The 16,390-nt window shown below is 44.4% G+C and overlaps 1 protein-coding gene and 1 long non-coding RNA gene across 3 annotated transcripts; one reads left to right on the top strand and one right to left on the bottom strand.

Moving 5' to 3' along the window:
- The first annotated feature begins 580 nt into the window (after positions 1–580).
- Positions 581–1,785, top strand: LOC131901590 (uncharacterized). The gene is made up of 2 exons (XR_009376789.1): positions 581–1,270; positions 1,532–1,785. It is a non-coding gene; the product is annotated as an uncharacterized LOC131901590 (long non-coding RNA).
- Positions 1,786–13,311: 11,526 nt separating this feature from the next.
- LOC131901585 (uncharacterized) lies at positions 13,312–15,806 on the bottom strand. 2 transcript variants are annotated; one of them, XR_009376782.1, is made up of 5 exons: positions 15,674–15,801; positions 15,294–15,475; positions 14,620–14,693; positions 14,028–14,194; positions 13,312–13,766 (listed from the first exon to the last, which is right to left on the bottom strand). XR_009376782.1 is itself a non-coding variant. In XM_059252694.1 (5 exons), exons 1-5 carry the CDS (start codon positions 15,797–15,799, stop codon positions 13,432–13,434), a joined length of 858 nt encoding a protein of 285 aa, XP_059108677.1. In that variant the 5' UTR covers positions 15,800–15,806; the 3' UTR covers positions 13,312–13,431. The 2 variants fall into 2 exon arrangements, 1 of the variants encoding a protein (XP_059108677.1); XM_059252694.1 differs by having other exon boundaries at positions 14,646–14,693; positions 15,674–15,806.
- Positions 15,807–16,390: the final 584 nt, after the last annotated feature.

The raw sequence follows: 16,390 nt of genomic DNA, 5'->3' as shown, positions 1-16,390 counted from the left end.
TTGGTAGAGGTGGCCCTGAGCCTACAGCAGGCCCTGGAACCCGAACTCTAAACAAAAGCAATGCAAGCAGGGCCTGTGGTGGCGCGGGCTCTGGAGGCTGAGGCAGGAGGCTCCACCACGAGTCTGTGTTTTTTAAAGGACCCCGCTCCCACACACACACACTCCAGAAGGTCCTAGTTCTATTTCCAAGTATGATAAGTTTCCCCTGGCTTTTTGAGTTCTGTCCTTCGCCCCAAGAAGTGACTAGAAAAGAATGTTAAAAACCAAAAACAAACAAAAAGAGTCTCTTGTGGTGGCAGTGTGTCTGAGCTTCAATCACTGTTTGTTTTGCACAAGGGAAATTTATATTTCTTTGAGTGGCTCTGTCATAAAAATCTCTCCATGCATTTAAACCCAGCCTCTGAAGGCTCCTAAACCCTGAATGTATCAAAAATGAAGCTGGGTGGAAGCTGCTGTTACTCTTAGCCCCCTTTTCTTTGATAAGGTTTTGTACTGAGTGTTGGATTCATGCCAGCACCGTTTGTTGAAGATGCTTTCTTTTCTCCATTGTATAGTTTTGGCTTCTTTGTCGATAATCAAGTGTTCATAGGTGTGTGGATTTATGTCTGGGTCTTTGATTAGATTCCATTGATCCACCTGTCTGTTTTTACGCCAATACCATCAGCAATAGGTTCTTATATCAAGTTCTGAATAGTAGCAAAGAGCAATATCCTTATATTTGGGAGTCTATGGCACCTCCTCTCCTGAATTAATTTTGAAATCTCACAGGTGTCTTTCTTGATTTTCCATTTGTAATATATGCTTTCAAGGTATTCCCAAATCACTCTCTGGATATCATTAGCACATATTGTAATGCCTCCCTAGTCAACTGTAAATGTATTCATTTCAAAAAATGAATACAATAATAACATATATAAAATAATAAACAATAAAATATTTAAAAGTTTAAAAGTAATACCAAATAACTTTAGGGGAGAGTAACAAAAGGTGAAGAACTAATACATCTCATCCAATAAAAAATATTTTTGCATGAAATCTTTTTGATAGTAAATAAAAAGATACAAGCATATGACTCAATCCTTCTCTTTTGAATACAAACAGATCAGCAGCAGAATATCTGAATACTCTGGAGATTGCTAGATGAAAACATAAGGAGTGAATTTCAAACTATAACTACAGAGAAGGACCTTCTGAACAAGAATGCAGTCGCTTGGGAAATAAACAAGATTTGATGCATAAGCCAACATAACACTTAGAAGCTTCTGCACAGGTATTCTGTCTTCTTTAGAATATTCTGCATGGCAGTGTCTCCATGATCTTTCTCTGCCTGTTTGTTGGTGGTGTGTAGAATAGCTATTGAGTTTGTAAGGTGATTCTGGGACCTGCCACTTTGCTGAGACTGTTGATCATCTCTGTAAGTTTTCTGGCAGGATATTTGGAAAATGTTGTGTATAATATCATATCGTTGACAAGTAGGGATACTTTGATTTTTTTTCTTTTCCTATTGGTATGTGTTTAATTTCCTTTTAAGGCTTCATGGTTCCAGCTAATGCATCAAATACAATAATGAAAAGGACTGGGCATAGTGGACAGCACTGATTATTTTCAGATTTGATTGGGATTGATTCAAGTTCTTCTCCACTGAACCTGACGCTGCCCGTGGGTTTGTCATAGAAACCTCCATTCTATTGAGGTACCATAGGACTTTTATCAAAAAAAGCATGTTGGATTTTATCAAAGGCTTTTTCTACATCTTTTAAGATCATCATGTGATCTTTGCCTTGAGTCCATTTATGTTATTTCTCAGAATTGAAAATAATCTTTCAAACACAAAATTTTCTTATCTAGAATATAGAGTAAATTTACCTGGCCTTGATAAAAACCCTGAGTCTGGAGCTGCTCATATGAAGAAATGAAACAATGAAATGTAGTATAAAAATATCAAATTGGGAGGTCAGAGTTGTTTTGTATTTACAACTGCAGAAGGCATAGTTCATATGACAGGATAAGGTGGATAAAATAATATTTGGATGTTTACCTCCACTTGAAACTTTCTGTCTGCCTAACGTCTGGCTGTGGGTCTCTGCACTTGCTCCCATCTGCTGCCAGAGGAAGCCTCTCTGATGATAACTGGACAAAGCACTGATCTGTGAGTATTGCAGAATATCATTAGGAATCATTTCACTGTTTTTTGTTGGTTTGTTTTTTGCCTGTAGTGTTTGATTCCACCCTAGGTCTCTGGACTATCCAGTCTCCAGTTCCTGGCCATCAGATAGTATAGGGCACCCACTCCCTCTCATGGACTGGGCCTCAAGTTAAACCTGCCATGGTCATGCAGTCTGTGCCTTCTCTCTCTGCTCTCTACTCTGTGTTCCCTCTCTGCTCCCTGCTCTCTGCTCTGCTCCCGCCATCTCCCCCCCCCAGACCTAGCTCCCCTCTCTCCCTCACCTTTCCCTTCTAATAAAGCTCTCTGTAACTCTAGTAATCATGGCCGTGGCTCCTGACTTTTCCACCAGTAACCAGCGCCACCAAACAGTACTGTTTATCTTTCGGTAGACACTGGGTTTTATTTCTGATTTTAGAGGAAATTCTTTGAGATTCTCTCAGTTTAGATTGATGTTGGCTGTGGGCTTGCTACACACTGTATTCTATGAATGTATGTGTTAGTTTTATGCGGTGCTGTTTACCCTGTGAGAAAAAGTCATGGGGCACAACAAAACCCACTATAAGAGTTTATTAGGAGAAGGGAGGGACAGGCCTGTTTGAAAGACATGTGTGGGAGAGGGAAGAGAGGGTAATGGGATCCGCCTTTCATGGACTCCCCCAACGCATGCACATATGGGCCTACACTACACCACGCATGTGCATAGATTACGTGATCACACTGCACACAAATTACATGACCACACAGCACACAGATTACATAGGTACGGCCCAGGAAATGACTAAGCATCTTGCCAACACATGCGAGGTCATGGGGCATGGCTAGAAATTCTATCAGTATGTCCCTATTTTAAGCTTTTGTCATGTGTGTTACAATCTGAATAATCACAGAGGTTAGGTACCTAGAAAGGCACCAGAAGGAGGAGAGAATCTTCCAAGGAAGTGAAAATGGAACACTGAGTTACTAAGTATAGACACTGTCTTATAGTGACAGGATAGGAAAAGGGATTCCAAGGAAATGGAACCAGGAAACAAGGAAAAGTTGTACTGTCCTTTCCCCCATGTTCCCCGTGATGGGATGGTTAATATCGATTGTCAACTTGACAGGATCTAAAAGTCCCTTAAGAGACTCTGGACTCCTCTGTGAAAGATCATCCACATTAGGTTAGCTGAGGTGGAAAGGATCACCCTAAATGTGGGCAACACCAGACTGAACAAAACAGACAAAGTAAGCTGAGCACCGCCCCCCTTCCCCTCTCCCTCTCCTTCTCCCCCTCTCCCTGCCCCTTCCCCACCCACTGCTTCTTGATTGTGGATGCAAGATGACCAGCTGCTTCAAGCTCCGGCTGCCATGCCTTCCCACCACGATAAACTACACCTTACAAACTGAACCAAAACCAACCCTTCTTCCTGAAGTTTCTTTTGCCAGGCATTTTCACAACAACGAGAAAGTAACTAGTACATTCCATTGGGAAACAAGTCCTTGTACCTCTGGATGCTCTCTAATAACGGATACCTCCAGGCAGCCTCCTCAGACACCTCTTCAAGCCTGCTTCAGGAAAAGACTTAGAGGTAGATTCTGTTGCAGTTTCAGATTATTGCCACTAGGTGGCAATATGGATCCTGCTGTGGGGTCCTAAAAATTAGGTTTCTAGCAGCCTGTGAAGTAAACGTTTAAAATGTCTCTCAACGATTTCTTTTCTTTTTCGTTCTTTCTTTCAGCAAGTGTTTCTTTTAATTTATGACTCGGTAAATTTAACTAGGGTTGATTGGGTGAGCATGAGTGTGGTCTTGGGTGACAAAACTTTTCCTGGAGGGACAGGGAACCCACAACACACCAAAGTACGGATACTACCAAAGTCCAACCTGGTGAACCGATGAGTTGTATTGGGGTTGCTAACAACAATATGGGGTGGCCAGGCGGTGGTGGTGCACGCCTTTAATCCCAGCACTCGGGAGGCAGAGCCAGGCGGATCTCTGAGTTCGAGGCCAGCCTGGGCTACAGAGTGAGTTCCAGGAAAGGCGCAAAGCTACACAGAGAAACCCTGTCTCGAAAAACAAAACAAAACAAAACAAACAAAAAGAATATGGGGTGAGAGGTTACTTACTGGAACAGAAATGACTCAAAGACAGCTGCATCACATGAGGAACTGTGTATGAAAAGGTCTCAGCATTAGGAAGGTAGAGTACCACTGACCTAGGTCCTAGATTTTAGGAGGTCAGAAAAAGTAAAGGACAAAAGGGAGAAAGGAGATAGGGAGGCAGGCTTCCTCAGCAATTTTCTCCTTTTTGTTTTCTTTCTTTTTTTCTTTTTGTTCTTGTTTTGGTATGATTTGGGTTCGGTTTTGCTTTGTTGTTTTTCAGATTTTTGTTGAAGGTGACTTTTCTGGTCTTGTTTTGGGGTTGTTTACTGTTGGTTTTTAGGTGGTTTTTTTGATGGGGTGGGGATTGTTTTTGAGACAGGGTCTCATAGAGCCCAGGCTGGCCTCTGACCCACAGTATAACCAAGGAAGACCTTGAACTTGAGATCCTTACCACCTCTTCCTCCCACCTCCTGAGACCATGGGTGGTCAGTCATCAATACAAGTACTCAAGACATGACTATGAACTACATTCTCAATGCTGTACAACAGATCTTCAGCATTTACCCATCATGTCTAGCACTTCACACTTTTGGAGCAACGTCTTCCCATGCTCAACAACTCATAATGAATGGATGAGACTTGGGAGAGCCTGTGTGGGACACATTGCTTGTCTGTTGGAATGAGATTAAACTCAAATGTATTAACCAGGCATGAAGTATGTGGAAATGTCTTTTTCTGAAAATCCTTCTTGCCTTCAGAAACTGAACTTTTGCTGGACCTTGCAACCAAGTTAATAACGTGCCTGGGAATCATTCAAAACTATGTACCTACCCTGCTGCCTTACTATGTACTCAGCCTGTTTAACTTGCCTTTAAAAGAACAATGTAACCGACCTCACCATGCCTTGCAATTCCCACGTAATCAGCATTTACAACCTAAGCTAAAGGCATAGCTTCAATCTTAAATTACGTACTCTCCCATGTCCCTGACCCAGAATGATGGGGGTGCAGGTTGTAATCGTTTGCTGAAAGCAACCTTAAACAAAATAAATACCCCATAAATGTTCAAAGCAACGTGTGGGTATAAAGACTGATAACAACTGTTTGTAGTTTCCTTGCTATTCTGGGCCAGGTGGGATCCATACAGTAACTTCTTACCTTGTAGAACTTTGTTAAAGACTTCTAGAGAAAGGAATCCCTCATGCTTTCTCATGCTGTGTAGCAAAGCTCTTCGTTAGGGACAGACTTCAGACACACACAACAAACAGGCCACAGACAGATGGAAGGCACAGAGATAAAAGTAGAGAATTCAAATTTGGGCTTGCTCTTAGTCTACACGACTCAAAGAGGAAGTCTCTCTATTCTTAATGCAATACTAATGCAGATGTACACATCTGTAACTCTAGACCTAAGGAGGCTGAAGGAGGAAGATTATAAACTGATGACCAGCTTAAGCTACATACTGAATTCCAAGCTACCCTGGCCTACATAGTGAAAATTTATTTAAAAATTATTTAAAAAACAACAGAAAAGATCAAATCTGCCAGACAGTGGTGACACACGCTTTTAATCCCAGCACTCAGGAGACAGCGGCAGGTGGATCTCTGTGAGTTCAAGACCAGCCTGGTCTCCAGAGTGAGTTCCAGGACAGCCAGAGCTATATAGTGAAACTCCTCTGTCTCAAAGCCACCCTCCCACCAAAAAAAGAAAGAAAAGAAAAGATCAAACCTATATAACACTGATATGGGTTGTTGCTGTAGTTCATGGGAGCTTTTCATTGATTCTTCCCCATTAATGAACAATGTCTGACTACTGCCAGACAAGGATCTGTATCTACTTGCCAAAATAATAAGATTTTAAAATCCTCTTTAATATTCTTTGGTAGGAATCAGTTCTGGGACTGGAGGGCATGTCTCAGTGGTAGAGCACCTGCCTAGAATCCCCCAGTGAGGGGCTGGGGTGTGGCTCAGTGGTAGATCACCTGCCTAGAATCCCCCAGTGAGGGGCTGGGGTGGGCTCAGTGGTAGAGTACCTGCTAGCATATGTGAGGTCCAGTTCCTGGGTTCCATCCCCAATACCTCAAACACACACACACACACACACGCACACACGCACACACGCGCGCACACACACCTCAATTCAGATTCCACATTTTAAGGGCTCAGCATATACATGTGACTGACAGCTGCCCTTTTGGAAAGAACAGGAATCTTAAACAAAGAATCTCTGGGCATAGCTTCCTCATGTCCAAATCTTGATCTCTAGAATGAGTCCTGCATTTCAATAACTACAGATCATGAGCACTACTGTCTACTGTTAATTGCTTTTCAATGATCAAGACTGAGTTGCCAGGTCGGAAGTCACATCTGAGTCTTTACTTAGCATGAATTCCCTCCTAGAAAAGGCCACTGTCTTGACTATGACGATTAACTATTAACTGTTAACATTACATTCTTCACTCTCTCGATGTTCTCTCCCTGCATGCTCTACTCTATGTACATAGATAAATGGAATCAAACAGTCTTTGTCCTCTTGTGAGTGGCTTATTTCATTTGGCACAGTTGTCCTCAAACTTGAACTACGTTGTGTGATGTATCAGAATGTCCTTCCTTTAAATTTTTTTTATTTTATTTTTAAGTGTGTGTGTGTGTGTGTGTGTGTATGTATGTATGTATGTATGTATGCGCATGCACATATGAATGCAGATATTTAAAGAGTCCAGAAGAGAATGTCAGATGCCCAGGACCTGGAGTTTAAGGCCATTGTGAGCCACCCAGTATGATACTAGGAACCAAACGGAGATTTCTACCAGTGAGTGCTTTAACCACTGGCCATCTCCCCAGCCCCGTGCCCTTCCTTTCTAACGGCCGAGTGCACGTGTGTCACATTCTGTTTAGTCATCCGTCAGGTGATGGACACTTCACTTGGTGTCCTAATTTGTTGGTGTGCCAAAACACTGACCAGCAACTTGAGGAGAAACGGGGGTTTTTGGCTCACACAGCCCAAGGACAGCCCACCCTTGAGGGAAGTCAGGGCAGGAACTCAAACAGGAACCATGGAGGAGAGCTACTTACTGTCTTGATTCCGCTAGGTTACTTAGCTACCTTCCTTACACAACCCAGGGCCACTTGCCCAGGGATGGCAGTGCCCACAGTGGACTGGGCCCCTCCATACCGATTACCAATCAAGAGAATGCTCCCACAGGCCAGTCTGATGAGGATGATTCCTCCATTGAGGTTCCTCGTCCCTAGTGAGTCTGGTTTGTGACATGTTGACAAAGACCAACCGGTACCCTGGGGCAGTTCCATCTTTTGCCTATGATGATTCTGCTGCTGTGAACAGGGGTGTACAAATATCTTTTCACATCCTTGCTTTCAGTTTTCTAGCATTTATGCCCAGAAATGGAATTTGTGTCTCATATGGGAATTCTGTTTTTAAATGTTTAAAGGTTAGCACCATATTGCTTTCCAAGGGGTCTTCACCAGCAAGACACAAGAATTCTAATTTCTCCACATCCTTGTCTACACCCCCTTTTTGAGGTAGGGGTAGTTTCAATAGTTGCCACTGAAAGGAAAAGTATCCACTCGGGACCGCCAATACCAAGTTCTCAGCACAAAGGAGATTTATTTGCCCCAGAGGGACAGAGGGCAGGGAATAAGAGACAAAGACAGGAGATGGAGGACAAGGGAGAAGGGGAAGGGGACACGGGAAATGGGGAGGGGGATTTGTCCCAGAGGACAAAGGACTGCCTGCCTCTGGATAGAGGGGAGACAGAGGTGGCCCATAGGAAAATGGCGGTTTATAAAGGTAAGGGTGAGGCTGGAGAGATGGCTCAGAGGTTAAGAGCACTGCTTGTTCTTCCAAAGGTCCTGAGTTCAATTCCCAGCAACCACATGGTGGCTCACAACCATCTGTAATGAGATCTGGTGCCCTCTTCTGGCCTGCAGGGATATGTGCAGACAGAACACTATATACATAATAAATAAATCTTAAAATAAATAAAGGTAAAGGTGAAAATCCCATGTTAGGATGAAGTGTTTACTTTTAATTGGGCATGTTAATGAAGTGAACCAAAGGGGGCTTCTGATTGCTGGACTTCAATACTTGGATAGCTAGACCTTGATAGTCAGCCTCAGGAGGAGGAAGTGGCCAAATAAGGGAATGGACCTTGGGGGCTAGCCTTAGGAATGCAAGCTAACGGATTTTAGCAAGGCAGAGGGAATGGGGGAGAAGGCTGGCCAGGGCCATGTTTGCCAGGACCAGGCTGACTAGAGTCCCTTCAGCCACCCCAACAGGTATGAGGCAGTAGTCTCTGAATTCTAGCACAATTCATTTTGTCACAGTTCCTGGAAGCATGAGTTCCTCCTTTCTTCTCTTCCTCCTCCCCCTCCTCCCCTCCTTCCTTCTCTCTCTCCTCATGTTCTTCCCCTCCCTCCTCCTCCCCTCCTTCCTCCTCCTCCTCCCCTTCTTCCCTCCTTCCTTCTCGTCCTCCTTCTCCTCCCTAGCATGATTCTGCAAGCCTGCCTGACCTGGCTTCTCCTTTCTACCCACACCCCACCCCTACCCCTTTTTAAAATACAGCATCCAGTGTAACCCAAACTGGCCTCAAACTCACTATGTATCAAAGGATGACCTTGAATTACTGATCCTTCCCCCTCCACCTCCCAAGTTCTGGGATTACAGCCATGCAATGCCACACCTGGTTTGTGTGGTTCTGGGGGTGGAAGGCAGGATTTCATGTATGCTGCACAGGCATTCGAGCATATAAAAGTTACGGTCCCCCGCTCACAAAATTACGTTTAATGACCTTTCTATGTGATTTTTAAATTTATATATTTTATATATTTATATATTTTATAAATTTATATATACTCGAGACTCATGTGAGCTAAAACTCTACCTACAGAAAATATTCAGTCACTGAGACCATCAGAGTTGTCTCTGTTTATAGAACGTCTGCCTTGGGCTGGGGAGATGGCTTAGGCGGCAAAATGCTTGCCGTGCATGCAAGAGGACCTGAGTTCATTTCCCCAGCACTGCACAGTTATGCAACCTTGGCACCGAATAATGGGAGCGCAGATTGTGAGTTCAAGGACAACCTGGGCTACATAGTGAGACTCCAGGCAAAAAAGTTTCTTCTCAAAGGCCTCTGGGCCTTGTTTTTCCTTCCAGCCATACCTCCCAGCACTACTTCTTCTCTGTAAATGGAAAAAGACTGGCTCTTCCTCCCTCCCCCACGTAGCCTCCACTGTGCGCCATGGAAATGTAGACGTTTATGAGTTGCCTTGCCTGGAAAAGGTAGTGACAGCAATTCTAGGATCCCTGCCAAGTTCCACCCTGAGTAGAAACTGTCGTCTTTTTTTCTCCAAAAATCTTCTCCAAGGTGACAAATGGGTCCTGTGGGAGGAGATAACCGGGAAAAGTGGAGGGTCTGACCACCTTGAGAGAAGTCCTTACAAAGAAAAAAAAAAAGCCAGACTCCATAGTGCAGGCTTATAATTCCAGCTCCTCAGGAGGTTGAACTGAAGAATCACAAGTTAAAGTCTAGCCTGGGCTACAGAGTGAGTTCAGTGCTTGCCTGAACAAATTAATGAGACCATTTATCAAAAAAAAAAAAGTTAAAGTAAAAATCGGGCTGAGGATGTCACTCAATGATGGAGTGTTTACTGAGTATGTGTAAAGCTCTAGGTTCAACCCCTAATACTGAAATAAAGTATTGAGAAATAGACAATAGATGGATCCATAGGTGAGTGGTGGGCGGAAGAAAGGAGGGAAGGATAGATAATAGATAGATGTCAAAGATAGAAAGCTTTAATTGATAAATATGTAGATAGAGGATAGATTTAGATTATAAACTGATAGATGATGATAGATCGTCTATGATAGATAGATGATAGATACTTGATAATAGATAGAAGATGAAAAGATAGATAATAGATGATAGGTAGGTAGATGATAGATAGATAGATAGATAGATAGATAGATAGATAGATAACATCATTTTCAATGGACTAGTCCCTGGCTAGTGTCAGCTTTCAATGGTCCAGGAAAGAAATGCCCTTCTGTTGTACCCAGAGTCCCCCAAAGACCATCAAGAGACCGATCCAAATGCAAAAGCAAAGAGTTCTTATTTTAAACCTGGGTCTCTCCATCCATCTGACGCAGCAGCTGAGCAGAGAGACCCTGAGTAGCAATGGGGCAGGGTTTTTAAAATGGTTAGGGGAGGGGATCGGGGGAATTCCAACTCTGTATAGTTACAAGCTCAGGACTGGTGCTTACTTTTTTCTTACCCATTTTCTCTGACAATTAGACATCCCATTTCTTATCTGTAGGAAACTTGCTCCCTCTAACAGCTATGGTATATAATCTATCATATCCTTTAGGTGATGGCAGGAAATGTCTGGAACTCATTTTTTATGTAGCTCTTAATTGTCTGAGTCTAGGAGCAAGACATCCCTGGTGGGTTCCCAGGGCCTAAGGGTGGAGGGGCAGCACATCCCTGGTGGGGTTCCCAGGGCTTAGGGTGGAGGGGCAGGACATCCCTGGTGGGTTCCCAGGGCTTAGGGTGGCGGGGCAGGACATCCCTGGTGGGTTCCCAGGGCTTAGGGTGGAGGGGCAGGACATCCCTGGTGGGTTCCCAGGGCTTAGGGTGGCGGGGCAGGACATCCCTGGTGGGTTCCCAGGGCCTAAGGGTGGAGGGGCAGCACATCCCTGGTGGGGTTCCCAGGGCCTGCTGGCCCCTAGTCTGACCCTTCTCAAAGATGGCTGCAACCCTGTCATCTTCTCAGTTCTTAGTCACAGGGGTTTGAAATAGAAAACCATTGCTTACGCCATTTGCATTTGAGAACAAGTCAGTCTCCCGCCTAAGCCTCAGTGTCTTTGTCTATGAAAGGAAGGACAATAGTCTACTGAACTGTGCAAATGTCAGAGTTAAGAACCCTTGCAGAGGACCCAAGTTCAGTTCCCAGCACTTATTAAAGTGTGGCTCACAGCTGCCTCTAACTCCAGCTTCGTGAAATGTTGACTCCTGGTTTTTGGATTCCACAGGCTCCCTCTCTCTCTCTCTCTCTCTCTCTCTCTCTCTCTCTCTCTCTCTCTCTCACACACACACACACACACACACACACACACACACACACACACGGGGGGGGGGAGATAATGAGTATAAACCTTGTTTTTAATTAAGCAGCTATGTGAATTAATAATATAACACAAAATGCAAATGGACTGGCATGATAACTCAGCTACTGAAATGTTTGCCTTGCAAGCATGAGTTCAATACCCAAACTCACATTAAGAAAAGAAAAGGGGCTGGGCAGTGGTGGTGCAGGCCTTTAAGAGGCAGAAGCAAGCAGATCTCTGAGTATGCGGCCAGCTCTGGGCTCAGGGTTGGTGAGAATGGGGAGCACCATTATAGTTAAGTTGACATCATTTTTCTCTGCATGGCCCTGCAGACCATTTTGACAGAGCAGAAGCCCATGGAGAAAGTGAAGACCTCTGAGCTTGAGCCCTACTCTATCTGAACTCAGAATCTATGTCCCTAAGTGTTAGGGAGACCGCTGAGCAGAAGACTGCCAGTTCACAATCATATATTCCTCACCATTGTTGGTATTTGCCCTTTTTCTGCCACATGAGCTGCTTGCTTTTCCCTGCTTCTAAGACGGCCTTCAAGGGTTCTCCTTCCATGATCCACATGTTTGTCTCAGAGTTGCCATACACAGGTAGACATGAGTAAATTGTAGCACATGGGGAATAGACATGATGCCCCTGAACCATAACATGAGTAAACAAATTTTTATTAATATTAAAGTCTAAATAACAACCCACATTGAGAACACCATAAAAAGGAGTTAAACAGCTCTTTTTTTGTGGCACCTCCTAGGCGGTTGGCTGTGTCAAGATGAAGCTGAATGTCTCCTTCCCTGCCACCAGCTGTCAGAAACTCATTGAAGTGGATGATGAACACAAGCTTCGTATGTTCTGTGAGAAGCCCATGGCCACAGAAGTAGCTGCTGATGCTCTGGGTGAAGAGTGGAAGGGGTATGTGGTCCGAATCATTGGCAGGAATGAAAAAGTTTTCCCATGAAGCAAGGCATTTTGACCCATGGCAGCGTGCACCTGCTGTTGAGTAAGGGCCATTCTTGTTATAGACCAAGGAGAACGGAGAGAGGAAGCACAAGTCTGTTTGAGGATGCATCATGGAAGCCAATTTCAGTGTTCCTAATTTGGTTATTGGAAGAAAAAAAAAAAAAAAAAAAAGGAGAGGAGGATATTCCTGGATGGACAGATACTACTGTGCCTCGTCACTTGGGACCTTAAAGAGCTAGCAGAATCTGAAAGCTTTTTAATCTCTTTAAGGAAGATGATGTCCGCCAAAAATACATGGTCAGAAAGCCATTAAACCAAGAAAAAGCCCAGGACCAAAGCACTCAAGATTCAGCATCCTGTCACTCCTCATGTCCTGCAACACAAAGGCTGTCATATTGCTGCTCTAAAGAAACAACAGACAAAGGAAAACAAGGAGAAGGCTGCAGAATGTGATGAACTTTTGGCAAGAGAATGAAGGACGCCCAAGTAAAGCGCCAGGACCAGATCGCCAAGAGACGTAGGCTGTCCTCTCAGAGCTTTTACTTGTGAGTCTGAGTCCAGTCAGAAATAAGTCTTTAAGGGTAACAAATAAATGATCATGCCCTAAAAAATTTAAACAAAATTCAAGGAGATACTAAAAATGAAAACAACAATAAAAAAAAATTAGACAAAATTTAAAGAGATATTGACAGTGAAAAGAATAATAAAAAGAATTAAACAAAATGAAAGGCAATATTAACAATGAACACAACAATAAAAAGAATTAAGCATAATTAAAGGCAATATTAACATTGAAAAAAGTACTAAAGAAAATTAAAGGAAATATTAACAATGAAACCATTAATAAAAAAGAAATAAACAAAATTAAAGGTGATATTAACATGAAAACAATGAGAGAACTAGGCATACTTAATGTTTATTAATACATATTAATATTGAAAAAACAAGGAAAAATAATGAAATATAATTAAAGGCAATATTAATATTAACTTTGAAAACAACAATAAAAAGTTTTAAACACAACGAAAGGAGATACTTTCTCTAAAGACGGGAAGGACAGCTGGTCCTGGGTGGAACTCGGCAGGTAATAAACAATCTCAATCTATGTCAACATCAGGCAGAGGGAAAAAGGGCTCTGGTGCACCCAGTTGCACAACAGAAACTAGAAAGAGCCGCCCAGCATCTGGAACATCTGCAGCCACTTCTAGAGGTGGCTGTGCATCAGTGGGCAGAGGCTGGTCTGAAGTTTGAAGTGGTACTGGTCCAGCTTCTGGCACGGTTGGTTCCCCAAGGGCCAGGTCTGTGTCATCTTGGGTTTTCAGAAATTCCCGGGGCTCTGCCGCAGAAGTTGGTCCCACATGTAGAGTCTCCACCATCCCTAATGCATCCTGCATGGGTGCCTCTGTATTAACTTCCCTGAGGAGTCCATCATCTAAGGCAGAAAGAGATGAACCATTAGTGGAAGTGCCCTAGAAGTTTCCATGATGGGGTGAGCTTCCCAGAGATGGCCTTGCTGGTTACACAAGGTCTGTTCACGTCAGAAAATCCCCAGTCCCCTCTCCCCACAACAGGACATCTCACCCGACAGGTGTCCAGCTCTGGTTCCAGGCGGGGATATCTGGACAATTCCCTGGTATAACCCATCATCGAAATTACCTCAGCCTTCCTAGGAACCTACCCCAGGCCTCCTCACCCATTTTACAGTCCTGCTCCTCCAGCGCCTCCCCTTGGAGAGTGAAGTCTTTTGCAGGCTCATCGGGCCATAGATATTTCACGAGCCTCTTGGCCACGGCAAGGTTTGGAGACCTGAAGTCCTGGGGTTGTTTTGACGTCCATATTGATAGGAAGGATAACAAGGCACTGCAGGGAGGACCAGGTTGGAGGGAAGTAAGAGTCAGAAGCCTGGCCTCACTTCACCAGCACAGCAGTGTCCCTTAGATGAGGAAAAGGCTGCCCAGCCCATGTGCTGCTGGGCATGGTGGTCAGGAGTGTAGAGCTGTATGGACAGGGCTCGAGACACTTTCTGTCCCTTGGAGGAGGGACTGGGCAGACTGGGCTGGGCTGTAGTGGGGATGGTTTCCCCTAGGGCCCTTTAGCTTCCGTCAATCCCTGTGCTCCTCAGGACCAAGGAGATCAATGGAGATTTATTTCTGTTTTTCTCCACCTGCACGTGAAGTCTCTGGTACCATCCCTCTAGTGGGAATCTCAAGAGCAGGGTGACTGGTAACAGCTCAGTCCTCAACCCTAGCCACCCCAGACATCCCACTGTGTAGAGGGACTCTTACCTCCCTCGTCACCCAAGCCAACTCACTTCCTTTTTTCCTGATCCTCCATACAGTCTGGCTGCAAAGGTCCATACCTGTGGGATTTCATGAGGGTGTCACCACTAAGGCCATGTGTCCCCAACCCACCAAGGGATCTAGAAGGAGCTACATGAATCAGGTAGAGAAATAGAAGCCAGGAAGGGGATGAGGGTCCTCAGGGCTCCTTGCAATGTTCTGACTTCCATGGTTAGGGTCTGGGAAAGAGCCTCTGGTCACAGCTCTCAAGGATTGTCACACAATGGGTAACCTAAGCTTCTCCTTCTTGGTTTTTTGTTGTTGTTGTTGTTGTTGTTGTTGTTGTTACAGGATTTCTTGGGTGGCCCCAGGGACCCTTATCTGCTTCTGTTAGTCCCATCAAACCTAGATAGTGTCTAGAAGCTTTTATACAAATGGGAAAAAGGCTCTGTTCAAAGGATAAGAAAGGATAGTGTTTGACACTTCTTGGGAAAAGTGAATGACAATCTAGTGTTGTCTCCCCTACCCCTATCTCTGGCCATGTCATCTTGAAGGTCCAGGCCCAGGACCAATGATACAATAATACTTGTTCTGTGAGAGCATACAGTCCCAGAGAAGGGTAGAGACATTCTAAAACCAAACAGGAGGCTTGAGAGCCTGACTTGTGTGTAGCCACTCACGTGTCCATAATTAAGTCCAGCATCTCCCAGGTGGTCACAAACCTATGGTAGATAGTCAATATTATACCTATAAATAGGTAATTCCCATCCTTATAGGCTTTTGGTATATGATTGATAACGTCTTGCATATAGGTTGGGCTCCGTGGATCAAATATGGGGCCGTCTTCCTGAATCCTGTCATCCTGAGGAAAGACCAAGGAAGGAAGGAGGGTTTAAATGTGAAATCTCAGAGACAATAACAACCCATTACCACACACTGAAGTGAAAAGCGAGCATAAAAGACGTTTCTCAGTGTTCTCACAGGAACACAGACCCATTCAGGAACTGCAGTGGATCAGGGGGACCAAAAAGTCTCCTGGCTGCAGGCTGGCCTGTGTTACCTCATTTTTCCTACAGGAAAATAGACAGAGGTGTGCACAAATACTTCGCAGCACACGTCGGAACCGGCCAGGAAGCTTTGGTTTTTGGCGGCGTGAGCAACCAAAACACGTGAAGCAAGAGAACATCCTTGCTCTTCTAGTGCCTCCAGAGAAGTGAGTGAGTTGAGGCTGCTGTTGATGGCTGGTTACCTGGTAACCAGGAGCCTGAGTTTCATCTGTAATAATACTAAGGAAGTGAGGTCACTTTCTGGGGCCCTCCAGTCAGCACTTCCTCCACATAGGCTTTCTCTAGGGCTGACCAGGGCTGCCATCTTCTCTCCTGCCTTTCCATGTGTACAATGGGACACAGTGGTGTCCATATGCCCATGCCACACACTGACCTGGGAAGCCTGGCTCCAGCCAGACCCTCAACTTCAAGAAGGCAGAAGAGGTTTCCCAACCGTTACCTCTATACCACATGCATTCCAGGAAAAAAGTAATTTTCTCTTAGGGTCTTCCCACTGTTCAAAACCTCCTCCCTGTAGATCATTCTGGTGTTGATTTCCTAGTGTGTCATCTTTTGTATATGATCACAGATTCCCTATACCTGAGAAACCCCATACCACTGTCACCAGAGGTGAAGGAACAAAAAGGCACTGTGCCCATGTCCTCATACCCACACAAGGGCACACAGAGGACCCACTTACAAAGTGCCTAGGTACATGTCAGTATAGAAAA

This window comes from Peromyscus eremicus, unplaced genomic scaffold, assembly GCF_949786415.1.
Source record: "Peromyscus eremicus unplaced genomic scaffold, PerEre_H2_v1 PerEre#2#unplaced_113, whole genome shotgun sequence".
Lineage (NCBI taxonomy): Eukaryota > Metazoa > Chordata > Mammalia > Rodentia > Cricetidae > Peromyscus > Peromyscus eremicus.
The sequence above is the reverse complement of the archived record's forward strand: the minus strand, read 5'-3'. Positions and strand labels throughout refer to the sequence as shown.